The 18,563-nt window shown below is 32.6% G+C and overlaps 1 protein-coding gene across 1 annotated transcript in view; it reads left to right on the top strand.

Moving 5' to 3' along the window:
• Nucleotides 1-18,563, top strand: part of LOC108907032 (dynein beta chain, ciliary-like) — a gene marked incomplete at its 5' end in the record, with an annotated part of 124,041 nt that overhangs the window by 79,618 nt on the left and 25,860 nt on the right. The window contains 3 exons of the mRNA XM_023455154.1: nt 4,174-4,759; nt 11,060-11,594; nt 13,294-13,679. Of these exons, the coding sequence (XP_023310922.1) occupies nt 4,174-4,759; nt 11,060-11,594; nt 13,294-13,679 (1,507 nt within the window). The remainder of the gene's footprint in view (nt 1-4,173; nt 4,760-11,059; nt 11,595-13,293; nt 13,680-18,563) is intronic.

The raw sequence follows: 18,563 nt of genomic DNA, 5'->3' as shown, positions 1-18,563 counted from the left end.
TGACATTTTTTCGTAGAATGCTTTCTTTTTGAGCTAGGGGCGATTTAAAGTCAAAAAATGGCTAAAAGTTGCCAACTTTAAAAATTCATATCAAAAAATAAATTAATTAAACATTACAAAAAATCTATATATCAAAGGTATTTATTAATACAAAAAAATATATTTACATTTAAATATAAACTTAACTATTTAATAAAAAATCAATTTTCAGTCTACGAATCAGTATCATCAGTTTGTATTTCTGCATTTTGACATTTTATAGAGCAATTGCAAAGATTGCAACATTTGAAGCCTTGTGATAAGCAAGAACAAATGTCTTCATCGCTGCAGGGTAACTTTCCACTGCAGGAACATATGCATTTCCTTGGCCGTATTTTCTTCAAAATAATTGTAGCACAAATACATTATTTTTTAATATCCAGCCATATTGTGTTGGGTCAAAGGATGTTATGCTTGCATGTCTTGCTTGAGACCATTCATTGATTTGCCATTTAACGCGCATAACATGTTGTAACAATACAGGCTGTGCCGGAGGTATTGATGATGGTATTGGTATCATGATAATTCGATATTTACTATACTATCATGTACATACTAGCTATTGGGAATAATAAATATTGTATTAAATAACGAATAGCACAAGAATATTTTTCGAACCTGCAGTTTTATACAACATTGAATATTCACATATGTTGCATGATTGATGACTACAGACTAATAAAGGATTGTTGCACTATGACAGCACAAATGAATATTGTAGAAAATGTATTATTTATTTTTTATACATTATTTGTCAAATGTTCACTGTTATTTCCTGATGCCAGACAATAAACTAATGATCCATGCGACACCCGATTGCTGCAGTCTAATCCATTGCGTTTGTTTAAACAAGTTATAACAAGTAATTCGCATAAGCGCACGTTCGCGAAAACTCGGTTAGTTAATATTTTGGTTGACTATTTATACGTATCCTTTTATAACATTTTATATTCTAGTTCTAAATAATTTTTTGATATAAATATAGTTATATATAGTTATTATTATGAAGCTACATTAATGAAGATACAGTTATAAATATAAATCAATATATTTGTAACGTAATACATATTATTTTCCATTTAAATATGATATTCATATTATTAATCTTATAAATAATTATATGATATACAATATTTGATGAATTTAAAAATATGTATGAGTGTTAGAAATACTAAATAGTAAAAATTGTAACAAGTAATGAATGAATAGCGTTTATTCGATTATATGCCCGACAGCGCTATATCTATATACAGGGTGATCTTGAACTTATCCAAAAAAAAAAAATTCTGGATGTACAGTGGACTCTTACAAATACAATTTTGAAATGAAAAAGTCAAAAAGAGCAATTCGAAAATTATTTAAAAATACACTTCTGCACGGCACTGGAAACTGGTCCACTGTAAAACCTGACCTGGCGCAATGCGACCGTCACGGCAACAGTGATAAAAACGGGCAAAAACTCAAAAGAATTTCGCAAGGAAAAGAATAATAGAATTTTATAGCACCTATTTTATATCAGCAAACCCAACTGATTTTGTTCAAATTCATTTGTGTTTTTAAATAATAAAATAATTTGACATACCTGATGTTACAACAACTGTTCAAATTTTTTCCACCCACGTGTAAACACATTTGGGTCCGTCTTACTCAGTTTTTATGAACTAACACAAATGCTGTCTTGTTTCACCATAACACAAATGCTTCACCATAATAAAAATGTTTTCTTGTTTCACCATAAACTAAAACGATATCCATCAACTCCAAGTTGTTATACACGCACGCCATTTTTGACACTAACTACTAAAAAACTATTCTAAACATCGGATTTCAGTGTTCTGAGATTTTAATCAAATTGATATTATAGGGGTTTTCGAAGTCGCTGAACAAGAATATTATATCAGAAAATAAAAATTCAAGATGGCTGATCCAATATGGCCGACATTTAAAAAAATATATTTAAAAATTACAAATTTCAAAGTAAATTTGGTTAAATAGACATTATAAGGACTTTTGAGGTCGTTGAACAAGAATATTATATGAGAAAATGAAAATTCAAAATGGCTAATCCAATATGGCCGACTTTTTTAAACAATTTATTTAAAATTTACATTTTCAGAACAATTTTACTCATACTGATATTTTTAGGATTTTTCAGGTCATTAAACAAATTTAAAAAGAAATCAACTCGTTAAATTTTAAAGAAATTTGGGTATGATGTTTAGGGTTCTGCAAAAAGTCAATATATGGGATTCTTAATTCAATAACTAATTCAACAAATATTTTTTAAATAAAAAATGAGACGAGAATCAAAAAACACGTAGTAGATATGTTTGGCTTCACAAGGCAAACTGTAAAAGTAAGCCACAAAGCCACTATATTTCCAACATTCTCTCTTCCCTCCGTTAGACACGTAGCATGCGCCAAGTGAGTTCCATTCACCGAGCAGACGTTCTCTTTACCTCTTTCTAATATCCAAAAATATAATTATCGAATCACGAGAATTAATTACATTACCTTAAACCTCTATTACATAATTTCATCATGAAAAAATATAGGTAAAACTGAATCTTGCGATTTATTGAAAAATCGTATTGTTTCGTATTTTATACATTATAGTAACAAAATTTTTTTTCGTTGATTATACTTTTTTAAGATCATAGTTTGAAAATATATTGCTTAAACAAGCAAAAATTTTTTTTTTCAACTTTATTAAATTATATTTAACAACAAATTTCATCGTTTTAGAACAAAACATTTTTTTTATTTGTTTTTATTTAAATTTTATTATAAATTCAACGTTTTAAATAAAAAAAAATTGACCATCTTAAAGAACAGTTTTCAAGCTTCAAAAAATGCTCCTGCAAAGTTGCAATATCATATTTTGAACTAAAGTTATTGGACTTTGAAACGTGACCTAAAAAATCAAATTTACCTTTTTTTAAAATTATTGAATATTTCGAATTATTAATTTTTCGAATTAAAATTTTAATATTTTTTTTTTATCACTCACTATTTTAAATGCTATTTCAATAGTAATCTCTGAAAGTTTTAGATTTTTATCTTAAAAATTAAAAATTGTCAGATCTTTAATTCATTTTGTAGAAAATTCTACCGTTACGTAACTTTATTTTCACACTATTCCTGTAAATATTTTTTTTCGATTTTAAAATCATGATAACTTGTTAGCTACAAGCTTCCTCTTTCATTTAAATTTTTGTGGACTTAATTTGATCAAATAGATCGAAAGTTATAACAAAAGTTGATAGCGCGCGAGGCCGCACGCTCCTTGCGTCCTGCCATGCCGGCGCTTTACATTTTCGTACGATTTAAAAAAGTTCTACAACCTACAGTTTTCATTTTAGAAAATAAAATTATTTATGTTTGTCATGTAAAATTTCGATTAGTTTTTTAAACAAAATTCAGTTTGGTAAGATATACAATAAACAATGAAATTTTGCAACTAATTTGTTAAATAAATAATCAGGCGTACACTCTACGGTTGCTAACTTTTTATATGTTGTTCCTAACACCCACACAAGTGTGTCCTCAAAAGTTACCCGATCTACTAATTTTTCCGAAGTCAATACCTTACTTTACTCCACAAATTTGTTACATAACGGTTTTATGACATGTGGAATCTGATAGTGCTACACTCTACGCTTTTTAGTGGTTTCTCGTGTGCCAAATTTAGTGATTCTCATACAACAGCGTTCTCTATTCTTAAGGGCGGATCTCAAGGAGCTAAAACTCCGAAAGAGGTGACCACTTGGCAAAAATAAAAAATAAGGGTCCCCTAAATTTGTCTTAAGAATCTGTGACCAAATTTTGTTGCATTCATTTCGGGACGCCCTGTTAACACATTTTGTAGGTTATTGTAGGTTATATGGTACAGGTTGTTAAAAAAAACAGCTGAACTCTATGGTAATTTTAGATACTTACCCTTTTTTCTTTTCTGTTTTATTTTATTTTTATATACTTAATCTATACTATGGTATAAACAATACAATGTATTAATATTGTTTCTTATTATTGTATCTATGTTTATTGACTTCTCACACAGAAATTGTAATTTAGTTAAAGATTAAAATCGATTATTGGATAACAATATTTAAAAAAATAAATTATTTATTTTAGGATTAATAGAATCCTTGAATCACCTCGTGGCAGTGCCCTCTTGGTAGGTGTTGGCGGCAGCGGCAAACAATCTTTGGCTAGATTAGCTGCTTTCATATCATCCCTGGAAGTAGCACAAATCCAATTAAAAAAAGGTTACGGAGTAGCTGATCTTAGGCACGAGTTGGCGTCACTTTATTTGAAGAGTGGAATGAAAAACGTGGGCATTATGTTTCTTATGACAGACGCACAAGTTCCTAATGAATATTTTCTGGTGCCAATGAACGATATGCTAGCATCTGGAGAAATTCCAGATATGTTTCCAGATGATGAGATAGAGAATATAATCGCTGGTGTCAGGAACGAAGTAAAGGGTGCAGGCATATTGGACACTAGAGAGAATTGTTGGAAATTCTTCATAGATCGGGTTCGGAGGCAGTTCAAGTTGGTACTGTGTTTTTCTCCTGTTGGATCAACGCTGAGGGTGAGATCTAGGAAATTTCCTGCTATAATTAACAATACGCAAACAAACTGGTTTCATGAATGGCCTCAAGATGCCCTTGTTTCTGTGGCGGCAAGATTTCTTCAAGAACTTGACGTTTTACCGGTAACTAAATATTTTATATATTTGATGTGTTTATACATACTTTTTTTAAAATCTGAATATGAAGAAATATTACAATTTTACAAAAAATTCCAGATCTTTTAAATACCGATTAGTAATAATAATTTTAAATAATTTTTTTATTCTAAAGGTATGCTTCAATTTCATGAAATTAATTATCTACTCCTTGATACCAAATATCTAGATAAGCTAAACTATACATATACTTAGACAAGTTAGTCTCTATAGAAATTTAAAATAAACAATAATCTTCCAATTTTTGTTAGTGTAATGAATATGAAAAGTTAACTCATCTTCTTGTGTGTAATCAGTAATCATTATAACGTCAGTTTGATAACACGCACCTTGTTGCCTTTTATTTTTAATATACAGGGTGTACCGAAGTTAGGGGGCAATATTTCTACAGGGTGTTCTATGTCGAAAAAGATTTACTTTTTCTTTATATAAACGTGGGTCCAAAAATTCTTCATAAGGAAGTTATAACCACTTAAAAGGGCCACTCTGATGATGGTTAAGATAAATTTATAGAATTTGGTAAATAAATTTCACTTTTAATTCTTAGATTAAAAGTGTTAATCAAATTTTAATTTATAAAAATTTATTCAACGATATTTACAATAATTTTTGTTTATCTACATTGATATTAAATACACAGTTTGAATAAGTATTAAAATTAAATAAACCACTGAAACTGCCACTACCCACATTCTTGGAGCAATTCTTAAAGCAGTCCAGCTTCAAACATTTTTCCACTTCTTGCGAGACGGCACACTATGTATCATTTTTGTTTGTTTGTACAAAAATCAAGTATCTTGACTCAGAGAGTAGATAAAAATATGAGCCTGGCTGCAAATGAAAGCTGAATGGATGTAGAATATGGAAAAAATATGACTGAGACGATTTTTTTTTTCTATATGACCTCCGAATGACTAGGCAAAGTCTATGCAACCCAAAAATTTTATGGATTTTTCTAATTATATCGGTCCTAATTCTCTTAAAATTTATTCCAATGCACATGATTTTGCACAATTTGGCACGGCAATTCCAAATCTGGCGTCAAAAATTTTCTATCATTTTTCTAACGCCTCCAAAGTCGGTATTATTTTTAAACTGCTTTTTGACACTTAAGCAAGAAAATTATTCACAAATTAAAGATTAATTATTAACCTGGATTTCTGTTTTTTATTTTACAAATAAATGTCAAATAAACACACTATAGAAGGTAAGCAGTGACTTATAGATAATTTTTTTTTTATTAACGACGAAAAAAAAATTCAAAATTGATAAAAATATAATAATTACTATAATTTAAATACACGGTCGATAGCCGCACGGTTTAAGGCGTCAGTACTTAAATCGATGTGTCGATCTGCCCGGGTTTCGAATCCCGCAGCAGGTAGACCGTAGATTAGCTATGCTTGTACGGAGGATTGGCACCCTCTGTACAGGTATGGTAGGGTGGAAGAATGTTGGCTTGGATCAATGTGAGAGATTGACACCGGTTGGCATTTGACCACCCCCCTAATTAATGAGGTTTTCCAGGTTTCCCTCATTCCTGCACTGAATGATGGTTAGGGCCTACCAACAGAAGTCGTTCCTGTGCGCAATTGCGGCCTGCTTAATAATAATATGCAGTCTCCTCTCCCGCACAAGTCTCCGACTTCTGGGCTAATTCTCGTAGTTAGAATGAGGAGTAGAGATATTATTATTATAAATAACTGATGTGTCCGATGAATAACTGTCTCCTTCAAATTCTTCGCTATCTTCTCTTATTTCTGTAGTTTCGACAGTTTCAATGTATGGTTTAATATCAACTGTGCCTTTTTTTAATTGATAAAATTTCAGACGATTTTTAAACAATATCAATGATATCTTGGTATCCGAAAGGTATACAGCTCGATTGAATGTATCCAGTAATCAATTTTTTCGACTATTTTGACGGACACGTGATTTCATATTTTTTCTATATAACTTGTGCCACGACTCAATTGCATCTTCCGAATAATATGCAATAGAAACCGGAAACTGCTCAACTATTTCACAACCATGCATCAGCAGTTTATGTAAACTTGGATTCATTCTTGCCCAAGGAAACAAATCATAATGTAACCAATAAGTTTCCAAACAATAGTCTTCAAGCTTCTCCAGTTTCAAAATTCTTTTGCTTTTGAAAACTGCCAAGATTACTGCAATATTTTTCACTAGTACTGAGTTTATACCTAATGCTTCTGCAAAGAGGGAATGATGATTAAAGATTCACTTATTTATTTTAAGCAGAGTGGTTATACCCATCAATTGTATAGATTGTATCTATCAATTTTGATTTTTTTTCGTCGTTAATAAAAAAAAAATGTATCTATAAGTCACTGCTTACCTTCTACAGTGTGTTTATTTGACATTTATTTGTAAAATAAAAAACAGAAACCCAGGTTGATAATTAATATTTAATTTGTGAATTATTTTCTTGCTTAAAAGTGTCAAAAAGCAGATTGAAAATAATACCGACTTTGGAGAGACTTTGCTAGCGTTAGAAAAATGGTAGAAAATTTTTGACGCCAGATTTGGAATTGCCGTGCCAAATTGTGCAAAATCATGTGCATTGGAATAAATTTTAAGAGAATTAGGACCGATATAATTAGAAAAATCCATAAAATTTTTGGGTTGCATACACTTTGCCTAGTAATTCGAAGGTCATATAGAAAAAAAATCGTCTCAGTCATATTTTTTCCATATTCTACATTCATTCAGCTTTCATTTGCAACCAGGCTCATATTTTTATCTACTCTCTGAGTCAAGATATTTGATTTTTGTACAAACAAACAAAAATGATACATCGTGCGGCAGGCACTGACTTTATGAATACCGACTACTATTCGATGACACTTTCCACTAACACATAGGAGAAATAATCGACATTTTACCAATCCGGGTGGACGTAAAGCAATATATTTTCTATAAAAACTTATATATAATAATAATTGTCTTCCAGCACAGTAAAAGGAAGTGGTCTCTTTGTTTTGGTCTTTTTATAATTAAGGGGGATTTCACATCTTCAACATTATCAATTGTTAAATTCACTAATTCATCAGAACGGCATGCGCCTGCAACCCTCACCTATTAGGACGACCTATAAAGAAGCTTTTTAAAAAGCGTTTACCTTCATCATCAAATATAAATTATCAGGTACACTATTCAAAAAGCAATCAACTTGCTCCTTTGTAAATATTCGTGATTTTTTCGGTATATATCCCTCATTTTGTCTCTTGAGAAACGCACGTAACTTTGAATATTTGCTTATATCAATCCCCTCCTTGATATCCAGCGTCTACCGCAACACTGAATATTGCGACCGAAGCGTTGATGACTTCATTTTATTAGGTAAGTTTGAGAAATACACCATCAATACATCTTCTGAATACAACTTAATGTTTTTTCTTTGCACCAATTCATAAAACGTTGGTAGACACATTCATCAATTTCTCGAGATTTCTTTGGGAGAAGATTCAAAGAAACCTCTTTCGCACACTTCAGTATCTCCTCAGGTACACCTAAATATTCATTAGATTTCATTTTTACAGAATTTTCAGCAAATTGACCACAATCACAAATGAACTCTATTAGCAATATGGCGACTAGTGTTTGACAAAGTATCCATGACTACATCGATATATCCTACTTACCTACTTTGCTTTGTTATCCAAATTTGGTTTGAATAATTTCAAAGCACAAATTAATAATTAAGTGGGGGTTTCGGTTAGAGAAAAAATTGCATGTTTTGCTCGCCACAGAAGTGACAATTTTAATCTAATATAACAATATACTATTTAATTATATATTCAATAATTATTTATTACTGCTATTTACAGTAGTTGTTTAGTTTCAATATCAACAATTAGGAAAATTTTCTGTCTAGTTAGATATATTTTGCATACCTTCTTGGTATCGAGGAACATTTTTTGAATTTGTTGGAATTAGCCTAATACCATACCCACAGGTGATATAATATGTAATAATTAAGATATACACGAAAGTGAGATAAATAAGAAAAGGAAATAATGTCATAAAGATTTCAAATAATATTTATTGATTTTCATTAGTATCATATGGGTTGTTGTATTTTTACGTAGTGAAGTGTATTTGTAACTGTAATAAATGAATTTGCAACTTGGACTTACTTTTTAACTCTTTATTGTTCGAGGAATCTAGGATGTATACAGGGTGGTCCGAATTTTATGCAGGAAACTTCGAGGGTAGATAGATCTCTTTAAAATAGTAGGTGTTTGCCTTATAAACATAGGTCTGGAACGGCCTCGTTTTAGAGATACAGGGTGTCGAAGTTGTTAAAAAAAAATTGATTTTTTGCTTATATCTCCGGAATCTATTAACCGATTTCAATAAAATTTAGTACAGATAATGTATGATAGTAGGCCTTGTATTTCCTAAAATATGAGCTCTAAAGGTTTAACCAGTGGTGTACAACTGGACAAGGTCAACCCCTTTTTTTATAAAAAAAACTTACACCACTGTATTTTTTACACGCTATTGAAACATATTTATATTATATTGCACAAAATACGTAAAAAAGGTAACTTGAATTTTTTCCTTAAAGTTCGCCGTTCTCAAGTTATTCATACCAACACAATCCCCTTGTAGCAGACACTTCTAACCATAATATTATAAGAATATTTATGTTTATGTTTAAAAGTAAGTGCAACTTGTAAGCATATCACAAAATTCTTTACACTCGTCGCTTTCATCTTTTTGGATTAAAACGATATTTGGAAAATCACGACGGAACAATGAAAGGCACAGAAATGAAGTTTTAAGAGTATTTTGGACCTTTCTTTTTGCCACCGCATTTAAATTCCCAGCCATTTCTAAACTTTCTAGAAAACCATCTATATGAATTATTAGAGAATGTACCATTAAATATACGACAAAATACTGGATACAAATGGATGGTGCTCCTTGATAATACAGAAGATCAAATGCCAATGTCAACCATAATGGTGGACAGGGTCCAGTGTCTTGGATTTCTGTGTTTGGGATTACCTATCTGAAAAGTAAAGTTTACTCAAATAGATACTAGACTACAACTACTATAGCGAATAGAACGCAGGTGTAATGAATTAAAAGAAAACCATCACATGGTATTAGCTTCAATTAGTTCCATTAATAAAAGATGTCAGAAATGTATGGATGTGGGTGGTTCACATTTTGAACAATTGCTGTAAATACGTAACGTTAATTTCGTTTCTTGTTTAGTTGTTACTTGGTAAATGTATTTTTATTATTATTTTGATAAATTGTTTTTATTTGTAAAGAGGGGAAACTAAAACACCAGGAACACTACCTCACAGGTCATATGGAAAGAATTTTGTTGATGTGCTTACAAATTGTTCTTACTTTTAAGCATAAACATAAATATGCTTGTAATATTATGGTTTGAAGTGTCCACCACAAGGGGATTGTATTGGTATGAATAACTTGAAAATGGTGAATCTTAGGGAAAAAATTCAAGTTACCTTTTTTTACGTATTTAGTGCATTAGAATATAAATCCGATGCAGTAACTTGTAAAAAATACAATGGCGTAGGTTTTTTTTTAATAAAAAGGGGGTGACCCCTGTCCAGTTGTACACTACTGGTTGAACCTTTAGGGCTCATATTTTGGGGAATATAAGTTCTTCTATCATACATTATCTATATCAAATTTTATTGAAATCGGTTAATAGATTCCGGAGATACAAATAGAAAATCAATTTTTTTTAACAACTCAACACCCTGTATCTCTAAAACGAGGCCGTTCCAGACCTATGTTTATAAGGCAAACTCCTATTATTTTAAAGAGATCTATTTGTCCTCGAAGTTTCCTGCATAAAAATCGGACAACCCTGTATACATCGCGACATTATATTACCACTCCCATTTTCTTTTTTACATGCCCTGTCCCCACACTGTAAAACTAAAACCCCTACTTTCCTAATTGGCGACTTTCTGGCGCGTATTTTGAATTGTCTATTATCAGCATATCTGTATGTAACATAGGTAAATACATATGTTTTGTTATGGAATCAAAGGGTAGATATAACTACATTTCATGAGACTGGAAATGAAGATGTTAAGAATTAATTTGAATTAGCTTAAAAAGTCTGTAATTCCTAGTTAACGTAAAGTCATATATTAGTTTAAAAGATTTTTTAGTTATTATTGAGATTTTGAGCTTAGCAACTCAACTGGCGAACTTGCAATTAGACAAATTACTGTAAAATAATTATTTTAGGAAGAATTACGAGACTCTTCTGCCAGATTTATGGCATTTGCCCACACATCCGTCAATACAATATCAAAGATGTATCTCCAAAACGAAAGGAGGTATAACTACACTACTCCAAAATCGTATTTGGAGCAAATAAACTTATACTCCAAACTGCTTTGTCAAAAATCCGAAGAACTTGATTCTAAAGTTAAACGATTGGAGAACGGTTTAGAAAAGTTAGAAAGCACATCGAAACAAGTGGATGAACTAAAAAAGAAGTTAGCCATCCAAGAGATTGAGCTTAAAGAGAAAAACGATGCAGCAGATCATTTGATACAAATCGTAGGTATAGAAACGGAAAAGGTTTCCATAGAAAAAAACTTAGCAGATGAAGAAGAGGCTAGAGTTGCCATGATTGCAGACGAAGTGAGTAAGAAACAAAAGGATTGTGAAGAGGATCTGATGAAAGCGGAACCCGCCCTGTTAGCTGCCCAGGAAGCACTTAATACGTTAAACAAAGCAAATTTAACGGAATTAAAGTCTTTCGGATCCCCACCAGGTAATTTTCAGTCAAGTATTAGCAGTCAAACCCTAACAGTCGATAGAAGGTTTTTTTCTAAGAAAAAGGTTCAATAAACATAGTTTGCAGAAGTTTACGTCTTAGAAAAACAGAATGTTGGTGATATAACAAAATAATTCACATTTCTTCAAATAATTTTTGAAGTTTAACAACAACAACAACCATGACAACGACAACAACATTTTTTTGCAAAAAACCGTATTAAATGATCGTAACCAATATATAGTTTAAAAATAGTAAAACAAACACTTTTTCCGGAAAGAGTGAATAATACATGAACATTAAACGTTTCAGGAATGTAATGCAATTCTGTCATCCTGCGAGAATTTTCTTTAACCCAAAATAAATATTTTCTAGTTGGATAACATTGTCTAACCTTTGCATAATTTCTTCACAAATCGTGATCGCATTCTGTCTCCGTAACCAACCATCTGTATAATTATTATTTTATGCATTTATCTAAAGAAATTGCAGTTAGCAAATCTCAAACAATACGCAAAACACTGACAACTATTTCAACTAAATAGCAAGTAGCTACGGCGTTTTCAATAAAACTGGTAATGCCAGCTATGAAGAATTTTGATAAGTTTTTGTCTTCTTTTTAGTTGATAATGTTGAAACAGAACACTGAAATATTGTTTTTTCTAGCCTGCAAAAACAATACGCTGTAAGTTTTTGTTTTTGTATGTTGTAACCAATTTCATGAAGCAGACCGTTAATTTTTGCAACATATATTAAAGCAATAACTTTTTTTAATAGAGAATGGAAAGACCTTTCAAATGAGATATCACAAGCTCCCACTTCCCGTTTAAAAATTTAGGGGTTGCAACTATCACTCGAAGGGGTTGAATTAGGGATGAAATTTTAACGTTGTAGGATGTCATTTCAGAATCCAAAATCGACGTGTCTCGGATTTTTTTTATAAATATGCACAATAATTGAGATACTGAATTTATTCCATTTGGCTATTCCACACTATAGTTACTGAATGTCTTTCAAAAAATGATGGTATACTTTAGTACATTTTAATTTTTTTACGACAAATAAACGCATGCATAAACTAAGGTTTTGTTGAATATTTATTATGTTTTTATTGTGTTATGTGTTTTTATTGTAGGTAATAGACATTTCTTTTGTTATTTTCATTTGAATTCTGTTTTAAATTAACTAAAGATTTAAAAAAAAATATCAGTGCATCATTAGCAAAATTAAATTATCGAATTAATTATAGAAATTTTCATGAATTATTCATTACAAACTTCTTCACATTATAGATTCTTAATTAAATTATATTTCTTCTCTTATGATAGCTTTCTCGGTGATCCTTTATACGTTGTCGAAAATTCCTATTACAGTATCCTAAAGCCGGCTAAACATGACTTATCTAAATATTTTAATACAAGTTGGTACGACACTGACCCATTCAAAAAATAAAAATACTTATCCAGCATATTCAGAATAAGGTCCAACACTTGAAGTACAATTTTCAGACTACAATTACGGTTTTGATTTTCTTTCCGTAAAGAAAAACGAATCCAAAGTATTCGTTCAAAATTTTGTATGATGATATTTGGAACGACGAAAATCAGTGGTAGCTGAAATTTTGTCAATTAGGCTGTATGTATAAAATATTAATGATAGTATACCCCTTCTTATTCGACATACTGATGATTTTTAGGGGCAGTCACTAACGTAACAGCGGCTGTCATGGTCCTTTTGGCCCCAGGGGGGAAAATTCCGAAGGACAGAAGCTGGAAAGCAGCAAAAATCGTCATGGCTAAAGTCGACACATTTTTGGATTCATTGATCAATTATGATAAAGAAAACATTCACCCAGAGGTAATCAAGGCTATAGAACCGTATTTAAAAGATGCTGAGTTCGAACCTGAATTTGTCAGATCCAAATCGGCTGCAGCGGCAGGTCTTTGCGCTTGGGTCATTAACATTATAAAGTTTTACGAAGTATTCTGTGATGTAGAACCTAAGAGAAAAGCATTGGCCGCAGCTAATGCTGAACTGGCAGCTGCACAAGAAAAACTAAATTCCATTAAAAAGAAAGTTGCGGTAAGTACAGTATTTATTATATATGTATAAGGTGACGCGGACCAACATTGACATAGGGTTAACATTGACAATTTTTTTTTCAAATTCGCGCGTGTTTATCTTATTTACCGCGCAAATGTACCGGGAAGGAGGCCATGAATAAACTACATATTTCGCCACCTAGCGGCCACATTTGAAAATCCAACTCAACGTAAACACACCCCTTAAGGCAGGTTTACACGCTACAATAAATGCTAGCAATTTATCGTAACAATCGAATCGTTACGATTTATCGTTGGGTGTAAATAGGAAATTGTAGCGATTTATTGGAATGGGAGTTGGGTTGGATGGTTGATGCCGGCCGGGATCAATTTCTGCGAATCGTAACGACATGTTTGAACGTGTAAACAAGTAGCCGGCATTTCTCGCTACAATTTCACTCAGTTTGCATTTGCAATTCATCAGATATAGTCCGGTGATTGTTTTTGGCTGACCTTAACAACTCAACATAAGTCTCTTCGTCCATTCTCAAATAATTTCGCCAGTCATTCGGTTCATTTCTCAATTCTTTCATTAACTTCACATGAGAAAATTCTCTTCTCTTTAGTAACCACTCGCGGCTCCACTTTGTTATCTGTTTTTGCGCTTTTTTCACTTTTCTCGCTAAACAACCGATGTACAACGACAACAACACTACTTCCTCCATGGCAAAAGTTTTTTTGAGGTCGATAGCTGTTAACAACGAAATATGGAAGGAAATCGTTCCGATTTATCGTTAACGTGGAAACAGTACTCCACTCTTTCGATTTATTGCAGCAATAAATTTGTCACACATCGTTACGATTTCTCGTAGCGTGTAAACCGGCCTTTACCGCGCCAGTGAGTTTCTGTTTCGCGTGCACGGTTGAACTTTGGCTGTGAAAACTTTATGTTTACTGCCTACTGTGGCCGTGTTTGATATAGCAAAAAGGTAATTATGCACTTCAATAATATTTCCGTGATAAATAACTAAAAAAACCAAATTTGTTTTGAAGTAACATTTGCAATTTAGTTTTCAGTTATTTAAGGTTAAGTGTGTCACTGTCAATCTTTGCCCATCCGAAAACATTGACTCTGTCAATCTCACCCTTTAGTAAACATTGACATTGTAATAAATATTTATCTAATAATATCATTTCTTAAAATGCCAAGAAAAACTTATAAAAATGAAGACATGATAAAAGCCGTTGACGAGGTTAAGAGTGGAATTTCCTTCAAACGAGTTGCTCAAAGATTTGGTATCAATCGTATAACTGTAATGAATCATGTAAAGGGATGGAAATGTAATAAGTTAAAGTTAATAAAGTAACAAGGGAAGAGGAACTCGTTTATTATTTGATTAAACTGGGAGAATGGGGTTACGGCTTTGATAGGCGACAATTGAAAAGGTGTGTTGTGGAATACTACCGAAGAATGGATCGACCAAATCCATTTCAAGATGGAACTCCTGGGGCTGATTGGTGCCAAATGTTTGAGTTACGCTGGAAAAATGAAATCAGTCGTAGAGTCGCACAAAATGTACCTAAAAATGGAGCTACTGCTGGAACACCTGATGTTATGGAGGATTTTTTATAATAAATTGGATATAATAATGACTACATTTAATTTAAAACTTAAACCTCAGAATATCTATAATTGTGATGAGACTGGCTCCCAAACGGATGCTGGGCAACGTGGAAGTAGAAATCCCACAAAGTTGGTCGGCAGTGTAACAAAGGCTTCATATACGGTTCTAATGTGCTGTAACGCAGTTGGTGACTTTGTTCCCATGTTCATTAATTATAAGGGGTTACACCTTTAGTCAACATGGTGCAATGATGGTCCGGAAGGTGCTCGATATAATTGTTCTCCATCTGGGTGGATGGAATCTGCTTAATTTTTAGACTGGTTTTTAAGGTGTTTCATTCCATACACTTCTTCGGAGCCGAACGTAGTAATGCGAAGCAGAAGTAAGAAGACTGAAGATGGTAAATGAGATTTTACCGAAACGTTGTCAAACAAATGGTTCTTTTGAGGACCATGCAGATTCATCGCGGAAAGGAACTCGGAGAAATTCCACAACCACATATAACACCCGCGGAATATATATAGGGTGTTTAAGAAGCACTTGTACAAACTTTAAAGGGTGAACCTTTCACTAATTTTAAGGTAAAAATTTCGTGTGAACATGGGTCCGCAACGGTTTCGTTCTGGAGATATAGAGTCCAAAAAATGTTTATTTGGTATTTTCCTTATAGTTTTGTTTAACATGGCAATTTGACGCAATTCGGGAAACAGAGTATTGATGTTGAGAATCTCAAATATTTACTTAGTTTTTTGTTTAATGTTAGAGAGCGCCACATACAGTGTTGTACCTGGATTTAAATAACCATCTCTTTTTTGTGTCGCACTTTTGACTAAACATACATATTCACCATTCAATTTTACGTACAAAGGGGACTTTTAGTATTTGTCGCTGAAAGTAGCCGTTTTGTAAAAAAAACTGGTTTAAAGTTAAACCTGCTTTGGAATTTTGTAAGTCGAATCACTAATCAACAATAGTTTTTGAAAAATAAGCTAAAAAGAGTCATGTCACTATAACTTTACAAATTATACAAATTACTATCACCAAATTAGTGAAAATTAGAAAAAAATAAAAACTCGCATAAAGCATCCTGCATTTTTCCTCCGCAGCAGCAGTACATAAGACAACAGTAGGTACATGCATAGCTAGCCATGGTTTCCATGACAGCAGAATCAGTCAAGATGAACGTATCTGGCACGATTTCCTCAACGGGAGGTTCCACACGTCCACACTTTTATTAATATTCACGCAAGACTTTGTTAAACTGACAGTTTTAAAAGGACAACAGATAATAGGAAGGCCTGCGACAGTTCGAACAGTTGAGATTGAAGAAGCTGTGTTAAGTAAAATTGAAGAATACTCGCAAATTATTTCACGGAAAATTGTTTGTGAATAGATTACACACACAATTGTGTGGCAAATTTTAAGATCTCAACAACTTTATCTTTACCACATGCAACATGTGCAGGCGCTATTCCTAGAGATTTTCCCCTCAAAGTAGATTTATGCATTTGGTTGCGTAATAGATTTATTAAGAACCTCGGAACCAAAATGTCATCATTATCTTTCTCAATAACCATATCTCGACTGAGAATAATCCCAATGATATCATAGAAAATTATTTTGAAGTACACCTTTCCCTAAATATTTGGGTTGGATTTATCAGTGATCACCTTATTGGACCTTTTATTCTTCCATATTTTATATGGGGTCACTTGAAGTCACTAATTTACAAAACTCCAGTCCAAAATGAACAAGATCTAAGAAACAAGATATTTAAATCGTGTGTCATTATTAATCAGATACCAGGTATATTCGAAATAGTTCGTCAATCAATGTTAAGGCGAACTGATGCATGCGTTGCAGTAGGCGGTAGTCATTTTCAGTAATTATTTCTTCACTTGTTTAAAAAACTCTTAATGAATCAACTTCCAAAATTCCAACGCAGATTTAACTTTAAACCCGTTTTTTGCAACCTAACCTGGGTTAGGTTGCAAAAAACGCTCTAAGGGCGGGCAATCCGGACATTTGTCCGGAGCGTCATTTGTCTGGGGGGCCAAAATTTGGGAGCATTTTGGCTGTAAGTGTAACTAAAATATTGATTTGTTTAAACCCAATTAATAGAAAATTTCACTATCGTTCGTTAAAAATTTACAGTGCATAGCGAATTTATACTGTACATAACTTTTTAAAGCTGCCATAAGACTCTGTACACCTTGCTGCCGGCTAACCGGATCCGGTTAGCCGGTTCCGGCATGTGTGCAACGGGTGTAATAATTAGCTATGGCAGTGGCTTCTGGTTGACAGATAAATTTTTTACCTATACACCGTGTCCACCTAGTGCGCGTAAGTCCAATATCTAGGTTAATAAAAGATATAACTTAATTTTTTTTTCTACATAGTTGCCTACTTTCCCGAGCTGCACAAAATGAAAATATATTTGCATATACAGGGTGTTCATTTTTTCCTGGGCAGGTACCAACTTAATTTTTTTTAATGGAAACCTATATTTTTACGGCATTATCAAATTTTACGTGAAAAATTAACGGGACTTTGTGTTATGATCCCTATTAAAATATTGATAGTTTTCGAGATAATCGACATTTAATTTTTTTTTCTTGTGTTTCGTCACTTCTAGTAGTGGACATGATTATGATTGTATGACAGCTATATTTTTCCCGGTATTTTACATAAAAATGTTTTTATTTTTGTAAAAACTACGCAACTTAGGTATAAGGAAAGCTATTAAAAAATTGTAGGGTCTACAGAAAGGCATCTAATGAAATCAGAAAACACAGGATCTTCTATTTGAAAAAGTCGAGATTTTTCAAATTTTAAATTATCAGGTTTTGCACGATTTTTTTGCCTCCTGTATATCGCAGGTCAACTTTTGATACGTTTTTTGAAAGAGCCAACTTCACTCTACAGTTCCTGAAAAAAAATAATTTCTAGCTGTCATACAATCATAAGACCAAATGTTTTTATTCCTTGGGTGAGTTTTTTGCTTCCTAGGTTAAGGAGGTTTATCGGGTAAGGAGATACGTCTAAAGTCTAACGAAAGTTTCTGTAGATTCTCTAGTGACTAAAGTAGTAAGCCTTTAGATTTGGCAACATTGCACTTGGATGGCGCGCTCGGCTTGGCGTTCGCTCGCTCCCGTTCGATCATTCTGTTTGTTTGGACACCTGCGAATTTCAAATAATACGCTACGTCGAGACCGCGGCGTTGCCGCTATAGGCATATGGAGGATAAGTTAGTCAACGACAGCAGTTTGAAGATGAATTATTATCAATTAATAATAATA

The sequence above is a fragment of the Anoplophora glabripennis genome, unplaced genomic scaffold (assembly GCF_000390285.2).
Source record: "Anoplophora glabripennis isolate ALB-LARVAE unplaced genomic scaffold, Agla_2.0 scaffold293, whole genome shotgun sequence".
NCBI lineage: Eukaryota > Metazoa > Arthropoda > Insecta > Coleoptera > Cerambycidae > Anoplophora > Anoplophora glabripennis.
Note: the sequence above shows the minus strand (reverse complement) of the source record. Positions and strands in the feature narration are given on the sequence as shown.